At 39.9% G+C, this 22,539-nt stretch overlaps 1 protein-coding gene across 1 annotated transcript in view; it reads right to left on the reverse strand.

The window, feature by feature from the left end:
- Nucleotides 1-1,314: 1,314 nt before the first annotated feature.
- Nucleotides 1,315-22,539, reverse strand: part of DLAT (dihydrolipoamide S-acetyltransferase) — a 38,476-nt gene continuing 17,251 nt past the window's right edge. Inside the window, exons 9-14 of the mRNA XM_079789257.1 lie at nucleotides 21,982-22,074; nucleotides 21,555-21,662; nucleotides 17,321-17,436; nucleotides 4,416-4,578; nucleotides 3,745-3,881; nucleotides 1,315-3,149 (exon numbers count right to left, since the gene is read on the reverse strand). Coding sequence (XP_079645383.1) covers nucleotides 3,020-3,149; nucleotides 3,745-3,881; nucleotides 4,416-4,578; nucleotides 17,321-17,436; nucleotides 21,555-21,662; nucleotides 21,982-22,074 — 747 coding nt within the window. The 3' untranslated portion in view covers nucleotides 1,315-3,019. The remainder of the gene's footprint in view (nucleotides 3,150-3,744; nucleotides 3,882-4,415; nucleotides 4,579-17,320; nucleotides 17,437-21,554; nucleotides 21,663-21,981; nucleotides 22,075-22,539) is intronic.

Raw genomic sequence — 22,539 nt, forward strand, 5'->3', positions numbered from 1 at the left:
CAAAACATAATTTTCTTAAACCTGACCTGGATTTGAATCCTTCTAGCAATATGATAATTTATCATTTAAACAAGTTCTAAAATTGTATGATGTCCTAAAATTAACAAACCTATTACATTCTCATCCCTCAAAACACTTGGGAGGTACTTTAGCCTTTTCTTCTGCAAAATCAGTCAAAACTTATTTCCTAGAAACTCCCATAACCACATAGAACTGGTTGAATCTCTACTCTTGTACTCATGTCAGCAACTATGTATTTGTGTACTCACTAATAAAATGCATATCAAGATCTAACATACTTAATGTTTAAATGTTAAATTAATGTCCTAGTTATCCCAAAACATTTTCACATATTATTTCAAGGGGTTTTTCTTTTTCTTTTCTTTTAAATTTTTTAGAAATGTTTTTATTGATTTCAGAGAGGAAGGGAGGAAGAGGTAGAATCAATCATCGATCGGCTGCCTCTTGCACACCTCCTACTGGGGATAGAGCCTAAAACCTGGGCATATGTCCTGACCAGGAATCAAACCGTGACCTCCTGGTTCATGGGTCGATGCTTAACCACACTGGTCAGGCCTTCAATGGATTTTACATTCATAAAAACATCACCTCTTCCTCCTCATCACCTCTTCCTCCTCCCTGCAAAAAAAGCAAAACTTGGCCCAGGAAGAGCATTAACTTAAAATGAACTGTGTTTAAATTTGAATCTTGCCAAAATCTTTTTTCCTCAAAACTGGAAATTATTTGAGATGGACGTTAATTATCCTAGATTTTTCTATAAACTTGGTTTTAGATCAGCTATCAGTAGTGATCATTTCCCATGTATTCCAGGGCTTCTGCACAGGTGATGAGTATTCCTTGCAACACATTCCTATCATGTCAACCCCTCTTGTAGACCATGCCCTGAGACACCATAACTACATTCACACAAACCTCAGGATTGGAGTTAAATATCTAACAGAGCCAGACCACACTTTCATCTTGCTATGTGCCATATCCCAACATGAGGTCTTCAGTAACTCCTTGAACTTAAAGCATTAGATTATACCCTTCTGAACTCAGTCCTGATTTTATCTATTTTATAAAATCAAAATGTATCTGTACTAAGAGCTTATACATACATTAGCTGTCCCTGCACTTAACCACTTAATGTGAAAATCAATTACCTACATGTCAAAAATTAGACCAGACACATTGAAAACATAGTTTCACTTTTAAACAATCTAATTTGAACCAAACCACTATTTCTAACTTTTACTCTTTCAGTTTTGGTAAGATAAATAGACTGAATCCAGATTTAGATTACAGGCCAGATTAATTTTTAATTCAGAACAATTTTTATTAGAAGGCAACTTTTTTTTCTTTAAAGGGAACAAAAGAGCCATAAACATTAGCAAATAATGGATTATCTCTGAAGTTTCGTGTATTTGAACCAGATGTGGCTCATACTGATGATGGTCCCTGTGAGAAGCTTGTTCCTTCTGAATAATCTTCAGTTCAAGCTATAATTACCAATCACTGTATTAATGTTTTCATAACAGTACAAGGGAAATATTTATGGAATAAATGGAGTGTCATTGTGCACCATGTAATAATGAACATTTAGAAATAGATTCAACAACAAAAGATCTTAATTTCAGGGGATAGCTCCACATACTATATACAAGGAAGTACTAGTCAGATTAATTTTAAATAGTCAAACAATTTCAGATATTTATTAAAGCACATCAATTCAGTAGAAAGCCTAGAATTGTGATAATGTTCCCAATTCATGTTTATTATCTTGAATCTCACCCCAGCCCCTGCTCAGAAGAAAGGCAAAATGGGAAAAAATATTTAGGCTGATAAGGTAGTATGCAACCTAAATAATTTTTTTCTCTCCAATAGGATTTTAGGGCTTTTTTATTTTACATGAGTCAACACTGGGGTGGGAAAACAAAGGACACTTTAACACACATTTAACAGTTTTTCCTTTTTCCAAATAGAAATGACCATTTTGTTGTGGTCATCATCTTTTATATTCTAAACTGTTCACCAATGTATCTCTCTCCCTCTTCAGACAGAACTTGTTGATATACATACAGACTTTGGCACATATCTTGCTAGAAACCATATTTTATATATGTATACGTATTCCATTGTTACTTAATATAGTTTTCCAAATTCTGGTAATTAAGTTCATTTGAAAGTAACCTCCAGTTGACATTGGAGGAAAAATTATACTTTCACAACTTCTCTGTTAAATTCTATAAGCATATTCTTTTATTTGGATGTAACTGTAGAATTCTGCTCAGAATTATACATTTAAATTGTTTAAATATCCACACAAATTCTCATTTATGCCAAGCAGCTGGTTTATATTTCTGTCTCATCTCAAGAAGGGGGAACAACCATTTCAGGATACATAGAAAAATAAACAAAGAACAGTGGCTGAAAAAATCTAAGAGAATGTTGACTTTTAAAATTTCACTTATTTTCTTTGAAGTTTTCTACTTTTCCCATCCATGATAAAACCAAGATCATGTAACAGAAAAATTTTAATTAGGGTTAAGTTACAACATCACACTTCGATTCAAACCTTTTCTCCAAAAGAATAAATTTTCCTGATTCCTCTTTTCTTCAAATATAAGGAAAACATTTGAGGCAATTAAATCTCAAAATCTCATAGTTTCATCCAGGTTACTTGACTTAATAGGGAACCTGACTCAATAGGGAACCACAATTCTACCTCTACATTTCCCAGTGGAAGTACTTAACACCAAAAGGCTATGTCACATGTCCCTTGCCTAGGAGTACACAGCTTAAAAGCTGGTATTTACTGAATGTGCACAATATTTGGGTGTAACTGGCATTTTAAAAGATAAAGAGTAATGACCATTACAAATAACTTAACTGGACAGACTAAAAAATAACTGGTTAGCTTTAAAATAAAGAGAAACGCCTGTTTAATAACATATTTATATCTTGATAAGAATGAACCAATGTGACTTGGGAAAGTCTATAGAAAGTCTTGGGTTAATTATAACAACATGGTGACAGGTTTTTCAAGGTACTTTCTAAACTCAGCAAGCCACTGGGCTCCAACTGCTCCATCCACAACCCGATGATCACAACTGAGTGTAACAGACATCATGCTAGCCACATCAAATCTAGAAAAAGATAAAAACATTATTAGGTATTCTAGAAGCAATCACTGATTGTAGCCAGTAACCAGCCCAAATGCCACTTCTGACCCTATAATCCCAACCAGGTAACATTATTTTCGACCTACTGTTCATGTCCTATATAATTCCAGACCAAACAGCTTGAAGAAACAGACCAAACAGCCATCTGGAGCATGGACTGGCAAACTAAAAGCCCACAGGCCAAATCCCACCAAATGGAGTTTACTGGATTTACATAGTACCTATGTAAATGCTTTCACACTACAGTGGCAGAGTATTTGCAACAGAGACCATATGACTCACAAAGCCTAAAATATTTACTATATGCCTCTTTAAGAAAAAAGCATGGTGACCCCTAACTTATTTACTTAAGAGTAAATAAGGCTTCCCATCTCAAAAAAGATTAACTGCATTTAGTAAAATAAGAAGAGTTGCTGCCCCGAGAAACTTCATTCTATACTTATGTCTGACTTTACCTAAAGTTCCAGTAAGGCATGCCAATAAGTCTAAAACTAGACTCAAAAACAGGTATAATGTAATGAAAATGAACTTATAGCTCCCTCTCCATTTTGGCACTTACCCTTTTTCATTATCTGCTGGAACCAGTCTATCTTCTGAAGCACCAATGGCCAAAATACATGCCTGAGGTGGGTTAATAATAGCAGAGAAGTTCTTAATTCCAAACATTCCTAAATTGGAGATCGTAAAAGTGCCACCCTAGAGGAAAAAAATATCATGTTAATTGCTTGTCAATATATATATATATAAAAAGACATTTTGTGAAAAATCCTTAAGGTAATCTTTTAAGAAAAGATTCTGAACTACCATAAAACAAAGAAAATAGAAGTATATAAAGTGACAGACATTAATTAGCTTGATTGTGGTGATCATTTCATAATATATGTGTATGTCAAAACATTAAGTTGCACACCTTAAATATATATAATTCCTCTTTGCTAATTATGTCATTAAAACTAAAAGGAAAAAAAAAGGCCTGAATGAAATACTCTTACTTAAAATATGCACTCTTTACAATAACAGTAAAAGTAGGTGTGTGGTTTTTGCACACTAGTTGGAAAACATTATTTTTAGCCTTTGAAAGGCTATTCAATTTTTCTTTATTTTCAGGACTTTGTGTCAATGGGAATACAAGGCAGGAAAAAAAGGTGGAAAATGCAATAAAAACATAATGCCAACCTTAAAAATAACATAATTCTTAACATTCAGTAGGAAAATAAAATAGTACTTTACCTGGAATTCATGTGGCTGTAGTTTACCCTCCCGTGCTTTGGTTGCTAAAGAAGCAACATCATTAGCAATGGTTTCCAGTCCCTTTATATGTGCATTAAATACAATAGGTGTGATGAGTCCTGCAGGGGTACTGACTGCAACACTGATATCGACAACATGATTTCTATTTAAAAAGAAAAAAGGAAAATCTCAATGATCATCACCATTGTTTATTAAGAGCTTCTGTGTCAGGTTAAGTAAGATTATTGATATTTACTTCAGTTTGTGCTACGGTTCAGCCTGAGAGATATCTTTCCTGATTTTTACATTCTGCTGTTCCTCTCCCCGCCGTGCCCTACCCCCCGCCCCCACTTACACTTTTAATGTGTCAGTAGGTTGGTTTCACATGTATTCTCTAACTTTCCCATCTGCCTCAACTAACACATGGGTGTAGTTGGAGAAGTCGGCTTAGCATTCAGTGAGGAATTAAACAAAAACACAACTCCTTAGATTCTGAGATGAAGTGGATTGGCTGGAGTTGAGTCTGCAAGCAGAGCTTGAGCAGAGGAAAGGAAGAATGAAGGGAAAGGACTGCATTGTGGGAGAAAGAGGAGTGTTCAGGATGTAGGGTGGTGGTACGCCAGACCACGAGATTTCCAATCTTTTCTACACCATGAACATCTTTGCATTTGGGTCTCATCTCAGAATACATATATATTTTTAACAAAGAAAGTAAAATAAGTCACCAAAAAAACTAAACCAACGAACAAAAAAACCCCTACAAGTATATTGAAATTTAGTTATCTAATTATTCAAAAAACAAAATTTGATATATGTGCTTTTATATTAACTCATTAACAAGATGTTGCAGCAGGTCTAATAATGGCTATAATTTTAGAGTAGTGGTAAGCAAAATGATATTTTAACACACCTGCAACAACTATAGGTTGTGACATGAAAATAACTGAGTCTTACTGATCATCAGCACAAGTATTATTAATAGCTCTTTGATTTGTTTTCTACATGTTTAACAGGAGGAAACACTAAATTTCAGTTACAGTTGAGTGGAAAAGAATGATTCTTTGTCTCATCCAAGTTCTTTAACTCCTGAATTATATCTACAGTATCCTTGGGTGTCTGTGAAAGGGCCACTGATAAAGTGTTCTGCAATCAAGAAAAGTTAAAACTTCACATGAAGGAAAACTCCAGCTCATTCTAGGCGCAAACTTTAGAAGATTATGGGTACCAAATCCCATAAAGTGCCCAAGCTGCCGGAGGCAGCAGGCTTTTGCCATTGTAAAAAAGAGACCCACTCTAATAATACAGTTTGTGGCCTTTAGCAGTTATAGCTGGGATCCGTCCAAGATATCACACAGCAAATACTGCTTTCTTAATTATCCTGTTATTACAATATTACTTATTTATAATCTTCTTCCTAAGAGAGTACGGATGGTGTTTCCTATTTTGTTTACCACTGAATCCAGCAAACAGTACATGTTCAATAAATACTTATTGAGTAGCTGTATGAACAAGTGAATGAATGGTATTTGGTAATAATTAACAATACTGAGAAACGGCCCTGCAACATCAATCCTTTGATCTAAGTAGTGGTCCTTCAGATATTCTTTAAAGGTTAAATATAAATTTACCCTATGACCCAACAATTCCACTTTAAGGAATCTACCCAAGAGAAATGAAAACATGTCAACACAAATTGTAAGCAGATGTTCATAGCAGCCCTCTCAAAGAGATGTCTGTGTTTTGACCCTGGAATCTACGAATGTGACTTATTTAGTAAAAATGTCTTTGTATGTGTAAGATCTTGAGATCGTATCATTCTGGATTATGTGGGTGGGCCCTAAATCCAATGCCAAGTCTCCTTGTGAGAAACAGAAGGGAAGACACAAACAGAGAAGACCATGTGAAAATGTAGCCAGGGGTAAGAATTATGCAGCCACAAGCCAAGGAATGCCTAGAGCCATCAGACTTGGAAAAAGCAAGAACAGATTCTCCCCTATAGCCTGTGAAGGGAGCAGAGCACTGCTAACTTCTTGATTTCAGACTTCTGGCATTCAGAACTCATAATAAATTTTTGCTTTAAGTGACCAATTTTGTGTAATTTGTAATGGCAGCCCCAGAAAACTGGTATAGTGTGTAAGGAATAGTAAGACCCTCAGATGTTCTCCAAGAGGGTGAGACCAAGGAGAAAGTCAGAATCATTAGATTACCTGATATGTTTGATAGGACTGAAAAATGGTTTAGAGTTCTCTTGGCAAGTTTCAGAAAGAATTCATGATGCATACACAGAACACTAGCCGGCTCGTAAGCAATCATTAACCTTTTGCACTCGGATGTCGAGTGTGACTCGACACTGTTAGCATTAGAATAAAGGAATCGAGAAAAAAGCAAGCGAGTGCAAAGGGTTAAAAGCAGTTAGGACACTCGGGAGCCTTTTGTCAGGCTGACTGGTCACAGAATAGAAAAGCAGTCGTGGTTCCACCAAGCAACTCTGTGCTGCTTTAATAATTCGGGATAGTTCCTGCAGGAGATGCCCACAGATTCAGAGCCTGGAAGGAGCAATGATGGGAGTCAACAGCACCGTGTTGGGGGTGCTATAAATGTGAGTTGGTGTGTGGCCATCAGGGATCACCAGGCCCAGGAAATGGCAGCTGTACAGGCTCTGTGACTTTTACGGTGATTTTTCAACATTACAGCTTTAGAGAGCAATGAAGTAAAAAAAAAAAAAATGAGAAGGTGCGAACATTTCAAAAAAGCAGTTAGGTAAGGCCCTGACCGGTTTTGTTCAATGGTTAGAGCATCAGCCCGAGGACTGAAGGGTCATGGGTTCGTTTACCAGTCAAGGGTGTGTACCTCGATTGCAGGTTTGATTCCCAACCCGTTGTGAGAGGGAGGCAACCAATCGATGCGTCTCTCTCACGTCAATTGCAGCCCCCCAACTCCCACCTCTCCACTCTCTAAGAGTAAGTGGATGCTGGATGGTCACACTCCCAGGACCAAACTGGAATTACAACTAAAATACAGAAAAAACTAGCCCTGACTGGTTTGGCTCAGTGGATAGAGCATCGGCCTGCGGACTCAAGGGTCCCAGGTTCGATTCCGGTCAGGGGCATGTGCCTTGGTTGCGGGCACATGCCCAGTGGGGAGTGTACAGGAGGCAGCTGATCGATGTTTCTCTCTCATCGATGTTTCTGACTATCACTCTCCCTTCCTCTCTGTAAAAAATCAATAAAATATATTTAAAAAAATAAAATAAAATAAAATACAGAAAAAACTAACCGAATAATCAACTGAAGACTTGCTGGAGAGAATCCTGATAACTGAAGACAGAAAGTGGAGACTGCATAGAGACTGAAACTCTACAGGCCAGAAGGGAATGGCATGAAGTACTCGTGGAAAGCAAGGATCTGAAACCAAGATTACTACATCCAGCAAGGCTATCATTCAAAATAGACGGTGAAATAAAGAACTACCCAAACAAACAAACAAAAAAGGCTAAAGGAGTTTACCACCACCAAACCAGCATTACAAGAAATGCTAAAGGGACTGCTGTAATGAGAAGAAAGAGAGAGAAACCGAGGCATACAGAATTAAAATGGCAATAAGTACCTATCCTATCTAATAATCCTATCTAATAAAAGGGTAATTTGCAAATTAACCGTCACAAAGATGGCGGCGCCCATAGCCACAAGATGGAGGTACCTAGTCTTCTCAGCCCCGCCAGAGTCCCCCAGTCCTAGGGGGGCAGCTGCTGAGAGTGGGCAGCGTGAGCAGCCTGGCAGAATGCTTGCTTCATTGCCGTGGTGACGAGGCAAGTGTTCTGTGCCTGGCCGCGGATGGGCCTCTGGGCTGCAGAGAGCCTCTGGGCAGCAGGCGCAGAGCGGCCAGGCCCCGTAGAGAGCTACTGGTGCAGGGATTCATGCGCAGGGCTACTAGTCAATAATAACCTTAAATGTAAATGGATTAAATGCTCCAATCAAAGACATAGGGTAGCTGAACGGATATAAAAACTGGACGCAACTATATGCTGTCTACAAGAGACACAACTCAGAACAAAAGACACACACAGGAAGAGAGTGAAGGGATGAAAAAATTTTTCCATGCAAATGAAAAAGAATAAAAAGCTGGAGTAGCAATACTCATATCTGACAAAACAGACTTCAAAATGAAAGCCATCACAAGAGAGAACAATGGTCACTACATAATACTAAAGTGATCGATCCAACAAGAGGATATAATCCAGGTAAACATATATGCACCCAATAGAGGAGCACCTAAATATAAAAAACAAACAAACAAAAAAACTTCTGGAGGACTTTTAGAAGGATATCAACAACAGTACAGTCATAGTAGGGGACTTTTAACACCCTGCTGACTTCACTGGCTAGATCTTCCAGACAAAAACGTAACAAGGAAACATTGATTCTAAAGGACACACTGGATCAGATGGATTTAATTGACATTTAAAGAATACTAGAGGCCTGGTGCATGAAATTCGTACACGGGTAGGGTCCCTAGGCCTGGCCAGTGATCAGGGCCAATCGGGACCTTCCTTCCCCTGGCTGCCGGCCAGGGCCTTCCTTCATTCCACACTGCCACCTGGTGGTCAGCGCACGTCATAGCGAGCAGTCGAACTCCCAGTCGGTTGAACTCCTGAGGGGACAATTTGCATATTAGCCTTTTATTATATAGGAGGATTTCACCCCAAATCTGCAGAATATACATTCTTCTCAAGTACACATTATTCACAAAGACAGACCACATGTTAGAACACAAAACAAATCTCTACAAGTTCAAGAAGACTGAAATCATATCAAGCATTTTCTTAGATCACAGTGGAATGAAATTAGAAATCAACTACAGTAAAACAAACAAACAAACACAAAAAAACCACATTCAAACACATGGAGACTAAATAGCATGTTATCCTATATAATAAAAGCCTAATATGCTAAGTGTCTGGTTGTCCAGTTGGCTGTTCAAACAATCAAAGCGTAATCTGATCTAATAAAGAGGGAATATGCTACTTGACTGCCACACCCTCACAAAGATGATGGTGCCCACAGCCAATAAGGAGGGAATATACTAATTGACTGCCATGCCCTCAAAGATGGCGGTGCCCACAGCCACAAGATGGCGGCGCCCAGCACGGCCGGGCCTGCCCCCAGGCATGTCCAGCCGCTCCATGCACCTGCCTCTGGAGTCCCCCAGTCCCCTCAGGCCCCCAGCCGCCCAGGGCCAGCCCGAGGCGCAGGGAAACCTCGGATGGTGGCTGCCCAGCCACCCAGGGCCACCTGAGGCTCAGGTAACCAGGGCTGGCCAAGGCTTGCGCTGCTGGCAGTGGCAGCAGCAGAGGTGTGATGGGATGTCACCTTCCCCTGATCGCCAGGACAACTCCCGCCCCGAGGGCTCCCGGACTGTGAGAGGGTGCAGGCCGGGCTGAGGGACCCTCCCTCCAGGGCATGAATTTTCATGCACCAGGCCTCTAGTATGCTAATAATATGCTAACACCACTCAACTGCTCGCTATGTTGTGCATTGACCACCAGGGGCAGACACTCAATGCAGGAGCTGCCCCCTGGTGGTCAGTGAGCACCACAGGGAGAGTGCTGCTCAACCAGAAGCCTGGCTCGCGGCTGGCGAGTGCAGTGGTGGTGGTGGGAGCCTTTCCTGCCTCCACAGCAGCACTAAGGATGTCTGACTGCTGGCTTAGGCCCACTCCCCATGGGAGCCGTCAGTTGGACATCACCCGAGGGTTCCCGGACTGCAAGAGGGCACAGGTCAGGCTGAGGGACCACCCCCCACCCCGAATGCATGAATTTCGTGCACCAGGCCTCTAGTCTATAATAATAAAAGCGTAATATGCTAATAAGACCGGACAGCCGAAAGACCTTCAGGGCTGCAAGGGCCGAGGCAAGCCGCTGCAGCTGCGAGGGCCAAGCCCCTTGCATGAATTTCGTGCATCGGGCCTCTACTTAAACAATAAATGGGTTACCAACGAGAGCAAGAAAGAAATAAAAAGCTTCCTGGAAACAAATGAAAATGAACACAAAACAACCCAAAATCTCTGGGACACAGTAAAAGCAGTCCTGAGAGAAAAGTTCATAGCACTACAGGCCTATCTCAAGAAACAAACAAACAAAAAATCAGCAATAAACTATTTAACCCTACAATGTAAAGAACTAGAAAAAGAACAAGAAAAGCCCAGAGTAAGTAGGAAGGAAGGAAATAATAAAGATTAGAGCAGAAATGAATGACACTGACAGTAAAACAAAAAACAGTAACAAAAATTAATGAAACCAAGCGCTGGTTCTTTGAAAGGATAAACAAGATTGATGAACCATTAACCAGACTCATCAAGAAACAAAGAGAGAGGACCCAAATAAATAAAATCAGAAACAAAAGTGGAGAAGTAACCACTGACACACTGACACCACAGAAATACAAAGGATTGCATGAACAACAATATGCCAACAAACTGGACAATGTGGATGAAATGGACAAATTTCTAGAAAAATACAGTCTTCCAAAACTGAATCAGGAAGAATCAGAAAACCTGAACAGGCCAATAATAACTGATGAAAGAGAAGCAGTAAAAAAACTCCCAGCTAACAAAAGATGGGTCCTGATGGCTTCACAGGGGAGTTGTACCAAACATTCAAAGAACTAACACCTATCCTCCTCAAACTATTCCAAAAAATCCAAGAAGAAGGAACACTTTCAAACTCTTTTTATGAGGCCAGCATTATCCTAATTCCAAAACCAGATGAACTCACTATAAAGAAAGAGAATTACAGGCCAATATCCCCTATGAAAACAGATGCTAAAATCCTCAACAAAATATTACCAAATTGAATCCAGCAATATATTAAAAAGGTCATATACCATGATCAAGTAGGATTTATTCCAGGGATGCAAGGCTGGTACAATATTCCCAAATCAATAAATGTGATACATCACATAAACCAAGTGAAAGACAAAAATCACATGATCATATCAATAGACACAGAAAACATATTCAACAAATACAACACCCATTTTTTTTCGTGATCATCATTATTTATTTTTAAATTCTTTATTGCTGAAGATATTACATAAGTTCTCTTTCTCCCCCTATTGACTCCCCTCCAACCTGCCCCGGCCCTCCCCTCTTCCCCAAGCCTTCAGCAACCTATTGTCTGTGTCCATGGGTTATGCATATATGCATACGAGATCTTTGGTTGATTACCTTCCACCCACCCACTCTCCCCCCGCCTTCCCTCTGAGATTCAGCACCAACACCCATCCTATCTAATAAAAGAGTAATATGCAAATTGACCATACTTCCACCACACAAAGCCACGCCCACCAGCCAATCAGGAGTGAGTATGCAAATTAACACAACCAAGATGGCTGCAGCCACGGAGAGAGGAGGAGGCTTGGGTTTCCCTGGCAATGAAAGAAGCCAAGCTTTCTGCCCGCCTTGGCCTCCGCTCAAGGCTACAAAGTTTCAATTCTAGGAGATAAATAAATCCCAACAAAAATGGCGGCAGCCACGGAGCTGGAGAGAGCAGGAGACTTGAGTTGCCCCCAGCGATGGAGGAAGCCAAGTTTCCGCAGCCCTGGCTTGCCTTGGCCTCCGCTTAAGGCTACTAAGTTTCAATTATAGAAGATAAATAAATCCCAAAAGAAATGGCTGGGGCCATGGAGCAGGCAGGAGGCTTGGCTCTGCTCAAGGCTACAGTTTCAATTATAGAAGATAAATAAATCCCAGATACCAGGGCCTCCCCTTGGGTCACTGGGGGGCGTGGCCAGCCTGCAAACCACCACAGGCCCCTCACCCAGGCCGCCCCACGGGAACCCCCACCCTGATCTGGGACACCCTTCAGGGCAAACCAGCCAGCCTCCACCCGTGCACCAGGCCTCTATCCTATCTAATAAAAGAATAATATGCAAATTGACCGTCACTCCAACACACAAGATGGCTGCCCCTATGTGGTCAAAGATGACTTCCCCCATGTGGACACAAGATGGCCAGCAGGGGAGGGTAGTTGGCGGGGGGGGGGGGGGAATAGGCCTGCAAGGGAGGGCAGTTGTGGACGATCAAGCCTGTAGGGGAGGGCAGTTGGGAGGGACCAGGCCAGCAGAGGAGGGAAGTTGGGGGCGACCGGGCCTGCAGGGAAGGGCAGTTGGGGGTTACCCAGGCCTGCAGGGGAGATCAGTTGGGGGGGACCAGGCCTGCAGGGGAGGGCAGTTATGGGTGACCAGGCCTGTAAGGGAGGGCAGTTAGGGAAATTAGGCTGGCAGGGGAGCAATTAGGCATCAATCAGGCTGGCAGGGGAGTGGTTAGGGGGGTGATCAGGCTGGCAGGCAGAAGCGGTTAGGGGCAATCAGGAAGGCAGGCAGGCAAGCAGTTGGGAGCCAGCAGTTCTGGATTGTGAGAGGAATGTCCAACTGCCTGTTTAGGCCCGATCCTACTGGGATCGGGCCTAAACGGACAGTCGGACATCCCTTGAGGGGTCCCAGATTGGAGAGGGTGCAGGCTGGGCTGAGAGACACCCCTCCCCCCCGTGCACGAATTCCGTGCACTGGGCCTCTAGTTTTTTATAAAAACTCTCAGCAAAGTGGGAATAGAGGGAGCATATCTCAACATGATAAAGGCCATATATTACAAACCTACAGCAAACATCACACTTAACGTGCAAAAACTAAAACCATTTCCCCTAAGAATAGGAACAAGACAGGGGTGTCTGCTTTCATCATTCTTATTCAACATAGCACTGGAAGTCCTAGCCACAGCGATCAGACAAGAAATAAAAGGCATCCAAACTGGAAAGGAGGAACTAAAACTCTCATTATTCGAAGATGACATGATATTATATGCAGAAAACCCTAAAGACTCCACCAAAAAACTACTAGATTAAATAAATGAATGTGGCAATGTAGCAGGAAACAAAATCTATACCCAAGAATCGATGGTTTTTTTTATGCACCAATAATGAATTCTCAGAAAAAGAAACTAAACAAACAATTCCATTTACCATTGCAACAAAAAATTAAGATACTTAGGAATAAAGTTAACCAAGGAGGTAAAAGACTTGTACTGGGAAACATTGTACAGAATGTTGAAAAAAAGAGATAGAGGAAGATATAAACAAGTGGAAGAATATACTGTGTTCATGGATTGGTAGAATCAACATCATCAAAATGTCCATACTACCCAAGGCAATCTACCGATTCAATTCAATACCTATTAAAATACCAACAGCATATTTCACAGATATAGAACAAACACTACAAAAATTTATATGGAACCAAAAAAGACCCCGAATAGCTGCAGCAATCTTGAGAAAGAAAAACAAAGTTGGAGGAATCACAATAGCAGATGTCAAATTGTATACTACAAAGCCACTGTAATCAAAACAGCCTGGTACTAGCACAAGAACAGGCAAATAAATCAATGGAACGGAACAGAGACCCCAGAAATCAACTCAAGGCTTTACACTCAATATTTGACAAAGGAGGTAAGAACATACAATGGAGTAAAAAAAGTCTCTCTCTCTCTTTTTAAATTTATTTTTATTGATTTCAGAGAAGGGAGAGGGAGAGAGAGAGAAACATCAACAATGAGAGAGAATCATTGTTCAGCTGCCTCCTGCACACCCTCCACTGGGGAGCGAGTCCACAACCCGGGCATGTGCCCTTGACTGGAATCAAACATGGGACCCTTCAGTCTTCAGGCCAATGCTCTATCCACTGAGGTAAACCAGATAGGGCAAGACAGTCTCTTTAATAAATGATGTGGGGAAATTGGACAGATACATGCCAAAAAATGAAACTAGACACCAACTTATACCATACACAAGAATAAACTCAAAATGGATAAAAGGCTTAAATGTAAGTTGGGACACCATAAAAATTCTAGAAGAAACCATAGGCAGCAAAATCTAAGACATCTCTCATCCTATATAATAAAGAGGTAATACGCAAATGGTCCTTACGCCATGACACCTAACGCTGAGAGCTACAGGAGGGCGGGACAGGGAGCTACGAGCGGAGGTGGGTGGTGGGCGGGGAGGCCAGCTGAGGCATGCGGCAGCGAGCTACTCATGCACTGATTCATGTGCAGGGCTACTAGTAGCAATATAAGACAGTGAAGCCACCTCAAGAAATCATTGTAGTTTCTTAAATTATCTTCCCAAATACTAAAAATTATATAATCTTGTTTACTGACACACCTCCTAGGGCAGTGGTCGGCAAACTGCGGCTCGTGAACAACATGTGGCTCTTTGGCCCCTTGAGTGTGGCTCTTCCACAAAATACCATAGCCTGGGCAAGTCTATTTTGAAGAAGTGGCGTTAGAAGAAGTTAAAGTTAAAAAATGTGGCTCTCAAAAGAAATTTCAATCGTTGTACTGTTGATATTTGGCTCTGTTGACTAATGAGTTTGCTGACCACTGTCCTAGGGCAAAGGAAACTAAGGAGAAAATAAACAAATGGGGACTACATCAAAATAAAAAGCTTCTGCACAGCAAAAGAAACCATCAACAAAATGAAAAGGGAGCCCACTGTATGGGAGAACATACTTGGCAATGATACATCTAATAAAGGGTTAAGGAACTCATACAACTTAACAAAAGGAAGACAAACAATCCAATAAAAAAAATGGGCAAAGGACCTAAATAGACACATCTCCAAAGAAGACACACACATAGCCAAATGACATATGAAAAAATGCTCAAAGTCACTGATCATAAAAGATGCAAATTAAAACAACAATGAGGGCCCAGCCAGCCGGCATGGCTCAGTGGTTGAGTGTTAACCTATGAGCCAGGAGGTCACCATTTGATTCCCAGTCAGGACACATGCCTGGGTTTCAGGTTCCATCCCCAGTGTGGGGTGTGCAGGAGGAAGCAAATCAACGATTCTCTCTCATCATTGATGTTTCCATCTCTCTCCCTCTCCCTTTCTCTCTGAAATCAATAAAATATATTTTTAAAAATCACAACAACGAGGTATCACCTCACACCTATCAAAATAGCTACCATCAACAAATCAACAAATGACAAGTGTTGGTGAAGATGCGGAGAAAAGGGAACCCTAGTGCACTGCTGGTAGCAATGCAGACTGGTGCAGCCATTATGGAAAACAGTACGGAGTTTCCTCAAAAAATTAAATATGGAACTGCCATTTGACCCAGTGAGCCCACTTCTAGGAATATATCCTAAGAAACACAAAGCACCAATCAGAAAGAATGTATGCACCCCTATGTTCATAGCAGCACTATTTATAACAGCTAAGATTTGGAAACGGCCCAAGTGCCCATCAGTAGAAGAGTGGATTAAAAAAAAGCTGTGGTACAGCCTTAGCCAGTTTGGCTCAGTGGACAGAGCATCGGCCTGCAGACTGAATGGTCCCGGGTTCGATTCCTGTCAAGGGCACATGCCCAGGTGGTGGGCTCCATCCCCAGAAGGGGGCATGCGGGACGCAGCCAATCAATGATTCTCTCTCATCATTTGATGTTTCTCTCTCTCCCTCTCTCTTCCTCTCTGAAATCAATTAAAAAATAAATAAAAAGCTGTGGGACATTTGCACCTTTTGAGAGCATGGAGGGACTCAGAGTGTATCATGCTAAGTGAAATAAGTTAGTCAGAGAAAGACAAGTATCATATGGTCTCACTCATATGTGGAATCTAATGAACAAAATAAACTGATGAACAGAGAGGATCGAGCGACAATGGAAGCATAGGACAGAATGCAGAATCTCAGAGGGAAGGCAGGGGGAAGGTGGGTGGGGAGGTAATCAACCAAAGACCTTGTATGTATGTATGCACGGCACATGGACACAGACAGTGAAGGTGGTAAAAGCCTGGGTGTGGGGCAGGGGATAGATAGCTGGAGGTGGTTAATAGGGGAAGAAAGAGGACATGTAATACCTTTAACAAGATTACAAAAAAAAAAAATTAATGGGGGGAAAAATATCCTGGAGTGAGGATTATAAATAAAATAAAAGCAGTTAGGTTAGTATTCAAAGCATACTAAACATTTTAGTCATACACAAAATTTGTGCTATAATCCATTTCATGGGATGATGGGTGGGTGGGAGTGTTTAGGGAGGGTACAATAAATCTTAATTCTTCTTTAATAGGAAATCATTCAGTAAAGTAAAAGAAATTTTAAAAAGTCCATTATGAAGGTAAATACCAGAAGAAATAATAGTTTAAAAGCTGTGTTTGCCTCTTGGGAGTGGACTTCAGGTTAAAGGCTGAGCAGGTCACTGTAAGCCATGCAGCAATATTTTAACATATATACTATTATTTTAATAAAGATTAAATTAATAATAATATTTAAAAGCCTACATAATAGGAAAAGCCTAGGCTTAGAAGTCAGAATCCTGGTTTCCGATCACAGTTCTACTATTAACATATTAACTCAGGGATAGTTATTTAACTCACTAAGCCTGTTTCTTCGTCTAGAAAATGGGAGTGAAGCACCTAGCTTATAAGGTGGTCACAGGATTAAATGAGACAATATGTGAAAGACACGGTGCCACCACTAGTCACATGTCATCATAACATTAATAAAACTGTTTTTTTCGTTTGTTTTCAAATTTGTCCCGCCTCTAAAGTTCAGCAGAACTTTTGAACAAAAAATATGTCAACTTTCCTTTATAAGAATCATCAATTTAACTGTACATATATATACAATCATCTCCCTTTCCTGAGCTCATACAAAGAATCTGTATTCTTTACTATGTAAACTTACGACTGTCTCATAAATAGTTCTATGCTGTTTACAAACTGTTTTACCTATGGCAGCTATAGTTCTCTCTGTATTCCATCTCTCCTTACCCTACACTCCTAGGTATACATTAGATAACACAACAAAACTGCTGATGGATATATACCTTCCCCAGCAGTGTTATACTTACTGTCTTATAACTGTGTCCAGCCAAGAAGAATTTGCTTCAGGAACTTTTAAACATGCCAAAGCTGAAGCTTTTATGAGGAAGTCATTGACAGAAATTTTGCTTTTCCCTTCTAACATCTGCAAAGACAAGAAACCATTGTAGTTTCTTAAATTAGCTTCCCAAATACTGAAATTATATAATCTTGGGAAAGGGGGTGGGAGAGGGATATACAAATGTCCTGAAGGGGAAAGGATGAAATGAAGCCAAAAGTTGATTCTTTCGTCTTTTTTAATGTAGGTGTCTACAGCTTTTAAGTTTCCTGCTAAGCACTGCTTTAGCTGCATCCCATAAGTTATGGTATGTTGTGTCTTCATTTTCATTTATCTCAAAACCAAAAGTTGTTTCTTTGAAAAGATCAATAAAACAACAAATGTTTAGATAGATCTGAAATGAAGGGGACATTACTACCTGACGAACAGAAATAAAAAAAGAATTATAGTTAATACTATGAACACCCATATGCCAACAAATTAGATAAGCTAGATGAAATGGACAAATTCCTAGAAAAATACAAACTACCAAAGTAAAATAAAGAAACAGAACCTTTAAATAGATCTGTAATTACTAAAGAAAGTGAAGTGTGGCCCTAGCCAGTTTGGCTCAATGGATAGAGCGTCAGCCTGCGGACCAAAGGGTTCTGGGTTCGATTCCAGTCAAAGGCACATACCTTGGTTGCAGGCTCTTCCCTGGCCTGGGCCCTGGTTGGGGCGTGTGCAGGAGGCAACCAATTGATGTGTTTCTCTCACATCGATATTTTTCTCTGTCTTTCCCTTTCTCTTCCACTCTCTCTAAAAATCAATAGAAAAATATCCTCGGGTGAGGATTAAAAAATAATAATGATAATAAACAAACAAATAAATAGATTATTCACCATGACATAACTGGATTTGTTCCAGGAATGCAAGGTTGCTTTAACATCTAAAAACCAATTAATGTAATAATGTCTTAATAGGGTATAGGACAAAAACCACATGACCATTCAAGAGACACAGAAAAGCATTTGACAAAATTCAACAACTCTTCATAAGAACATTCAACAAACTAGAAATAGAAGGTAACTTCTTGATGATAAAAGATCTACAAAAACTCCACAATCATCATCATATTTCAGTGGGGAAAGACTTACTTCCCCCTAAGATCAAGAATAAGACAAGGTGTCTACTCTTGCCGCTTCTATTCAACATTGCACTAGATGTGCAAGCCAGAGAAGTGAGGCAGTAAAAGGAAATAAAAGGCATCCAGATTAGAAAGGAAAAAGCAAAACTATCTTTATTTGCAGATGACATGACTCTGTATATAGAAAATCCTAAGGAACACACTAAAAACCAATGTTGTAGGATACAAGATCAATATACAAAAGTCAATTTGTATTTCTATACAATAGCAACAAACCACCTGAAAATAAAATTTATAACAGTATTAAAAAGAAAATACCTAGGAAAAAAATTAACAAAAGAAGTGCAAAAACTTGTACTCTAAAACTACAAAAATCATTGAAATTAAATAACTAAATAAATGGAAAGACATCCTGTGCTCATCTTAATATTGTTAAGATGGCAATACTCCCCAAATTGATCTACAGATTCAATGAAATCCCTAACCCTTACAGAAAATATCCAGAATAGGCAAATCTATAAATCTATTAGTGGTTGTTTAGGGCTGCGGTTATAGCTGGAAGGTGTATGGTTTCATTTTGGGATGATGAAAATATTCTAAAATTTATTGTGATGATTTGTCATACAATTCTGAATATACTAAGACCCACTGAATTGTAAACTTTAAATGGGTGAATGGCATGCTATTTAATTATATCTGAATAAACAATTTAATATAATAAAATAAAATAATATATTGGACATATATTTTTCATACCTAACTCACAAATATATTATAAAATAGCTTTAATATTTTGACAATGAAAGTGTGTCATCATCTATGACCCCTGAAGCCAGTTACAAAGCTGTGCTGATGCTTCACTGCTTCATTTATCCATTCTTGCACCTAATATTTGAGAGTCTACTCTGTTGGGCATATAACTCTAAAGCCCTGGATATAAAGCAATGAAAAAAAATGTATATAAATTCTATTATCAGGTAGCTTACAGTTTAAAGGGGATAAACAGATAATAAGGTAAACATATAGACATCGGTAAGAGCTAAGGAGAAAAATAAAGCTGGGATAAGAACTAAAGGGAGAACTTATTTATCTCATTCCTCTTCCCTTAACTTTAGAGTAAGATGACCAGAGAAAACGAGGTAATATTAAATCAAATCCTTCAGGAGGCGCAGGAGGAAGCCAAGTAGATATTAGAGGAAGCATATCCCATGCAGAGGGAACAGCATGTGGGTGTATAGGTAGAATGTTGAAGAATAGCTAGGCAACTATTGTGTCTTCAGCAGAGCGAGCAAGTGGGAAAGTAGTAGAAGAGGAAGTCAGAGAGGTTATAGACAGCCTGTGTAAGGACCCTATGCCACTTTAAGAAGTTTGGCTCTTACTTTTCAATTCTTGAAAATATTTTTCATCTTCCTGTCTCCTACTCCATTCTTTTCTTTTTTTAATATATTTTTTTTATTGATTTCAGAGAGGAAAGGAGAGGGAGAGACAGAGATAGAAACATCAATGATGAGAGAGAACCACTGATTGGCTGCCTCCTGCACACCCCCTACTGGGGACCGAGCCCGCAACCCGGGCATGTGCCCCTGGCCGGAATCGAACCCAGGACACTTCATTCCACAGGCTGATGCTGTATCCACTGAGCCAAACCAGCCAGGGCCTCCTACTCCATTCTTAATACAAATCTCTAGTCTAGATCCTTACCACCATAACTTCATGCTTATATGACAAACAAAAATATTATCTACCATTAAGGTATGCCAGTATGTATATATCTAATATATTAATTTTTCTTAAAATATTGCTATTATCATGTCACTATTACTTAATGTTTAATTCATCAAGTCCAAATTCTTCTGCTTATAAATAAAGGTATCCACTTGAGAAAAGGTAACCTATCTCCTACATATGCTATCCTTATTTCCCTTAAAAAAAAAAAAAATCCTAGCCAGTTTGGCTCAATGGATAGAGTGTCGGCCTATGGACTAAAGGGTCCTGGGTTCAATTCCGGTCTAGGGCACATACCTTGGTTGCAGGCTCCTCCCCGGCCTGGGCCCTGGTCGGGGCTTGTGCAAGAGGCAACCAATCGATGTGTTTCTCTCACATCAATCTTTCTGTCTTTCCCTCTCTCTAAAAAATCAATGTAAAAATATCCTCAGGTGAGGACTAAAAAAAATTTATTGATTTGGGGGGGAGGGGGGGTGGGAAAGGAGGAAGTGGAGGGGGGAGAGAAAACTTTCTTCAATTTTTTTGCCAGTCCAAACACTTCCTATTCTCCACAGTTCAACCAAGTGTTTCCTACACCATTCTGAATTCCCCAACTGCTTTCACTGGTCTGCCCGTTCTCAGAACTCCTGTAACACTTAACAATGTGATCTAGCAGACCAGGGGCATTACCACAGAGACTGATCTACAAATGAATATTTTTACTTTAATAAAAATTGCCTCCTGCCCTAGCCATTTTTGCTCAGTGGATAGAGCCTGCGAACTAAAAGGTCCCAGGTTCGATTCCGGTCAAGGGCACATGCCCAGGTTGTGGGCTCGATCCCCAGTGGGGGACTTGCAGGAGGCAGCCAACAATGATTCTCTCTCATCATGAATGTTTCTATCTCTCTCTCCCTCTTCCTTCCTCTCTGAAATCAATAAAAAATATATATATTTTAAAAATTGCCTCCTCTCTTTTTCACATGCATGATCTTAATTAGATAAGCTCATGGAGAAGGACTATGCCTTATGCTGTGTCCCGAAAAGTGCCTTATGCTAAACACTATATAAGTGTTTGGTATTTAACTATAAACACAAAGTAAACACACTATATCTTATCTATCAAAGGACTCAGTAGTCTCATAGAATCATAGTGAGTGACTCTGCTAGGCTAAAATGGATCCCTGGCAAAGTCAACTTTAAATGACAGGCTTTAATCAAGGGTTAGAAAAATGAAATTTCTCCAGGACAGTTTTTTACAAGTTAAAATTAAGATGACACCCATTTTCCATCAGCAACTGGCATACTGTTACAAAAGATATGGGCAAAAATGTCAATGTTTAGTGGTTTATAGAGTTGGAATTTCCAGACCTTTTACCTTATTAAGTTCTTTCCGTACCAACAAAACTTCTCCCATATTGACATCAATAGAAAGGTAATAATGAGGTATGGTTTGCTTAGATTGCATTAACCGCTGTGCAATAACCTGAAACCAAAGAGAATCAAAAGTCAATTATCTTAAGTTGAGGTGAGACTTTACCTAATTCAGGATCCGTTTGCCTCTTTACCATTTTCCTGGTAATGTTTATCTCAAAAGCATTATTAGATTTGGACTACACATTACCTTAGCCCTTCTAACATTGTTTAATCAAAACAGTGTTTATCCCAAGTATATAACTGGCCAAACCAAACATTTCTTTATCTAATCATCTAAGATTGCCAACTAAAAAAAGTCTGTTTCAAACTATGAATGCAATGAAGATGCTTCCACCACCTTAGTTCCAGATTTATGATAATACTCTTACTCGACGAATGTTGCTGATTGGGATATCTGTGAAGACACCTGTAGGTACTGGTGCCACTCCTGGAGCTGGGGGAGGCACAGCAGCTGCTGGAGCCTATGGGAAGGGAAAAAAGCTCTTAGTAACTGTGGCTCAACCTTAGCATAAGCAAATGGCAACAACTACTAATGACTCTTGTACAGATGACAAAATACAAATTAAAAGGCTAACAGAAAAATAGCTATTTCTATCCCAAGTGCAAAAGGGATTCAGATTTGGACATGCTTAAGAGTTTTTACTTTAATTTTTATACTTAGACTTCTGTAATCATGTTTTAAGTATAACTGTTCTTTGAGCCAGAGTATGTGTAATGATTAGTTTATGTCAAAATAATTTTTTAAAAATATTTTTTCATTGATTTCAGAGAAGAAGAGAGATAGAAACATCAATGATGAGAGAATCATTGGTTGGCTGCCTCTTGCATGCTCCACACTGGGGGATTGAGCCCATAACCCGGAGGTCACAGTTTGATTCCCAGTCAGGGCACGTGCCTGGGTTGCAGGCTCAATACCCAGTAGGGGG

This window comes from Cnephaeus nilssonii (genome assembly GCF_951640355.1).
Source record: "Cnephaeus nilssonii genome assembly, chromosome: 13".
NCBI lineage: Eukaryota > Metazoa > Chordata > Mammalia > Chiroptera > Vespertilionidae > Cnephaeus > Cnephaeus nilssonii.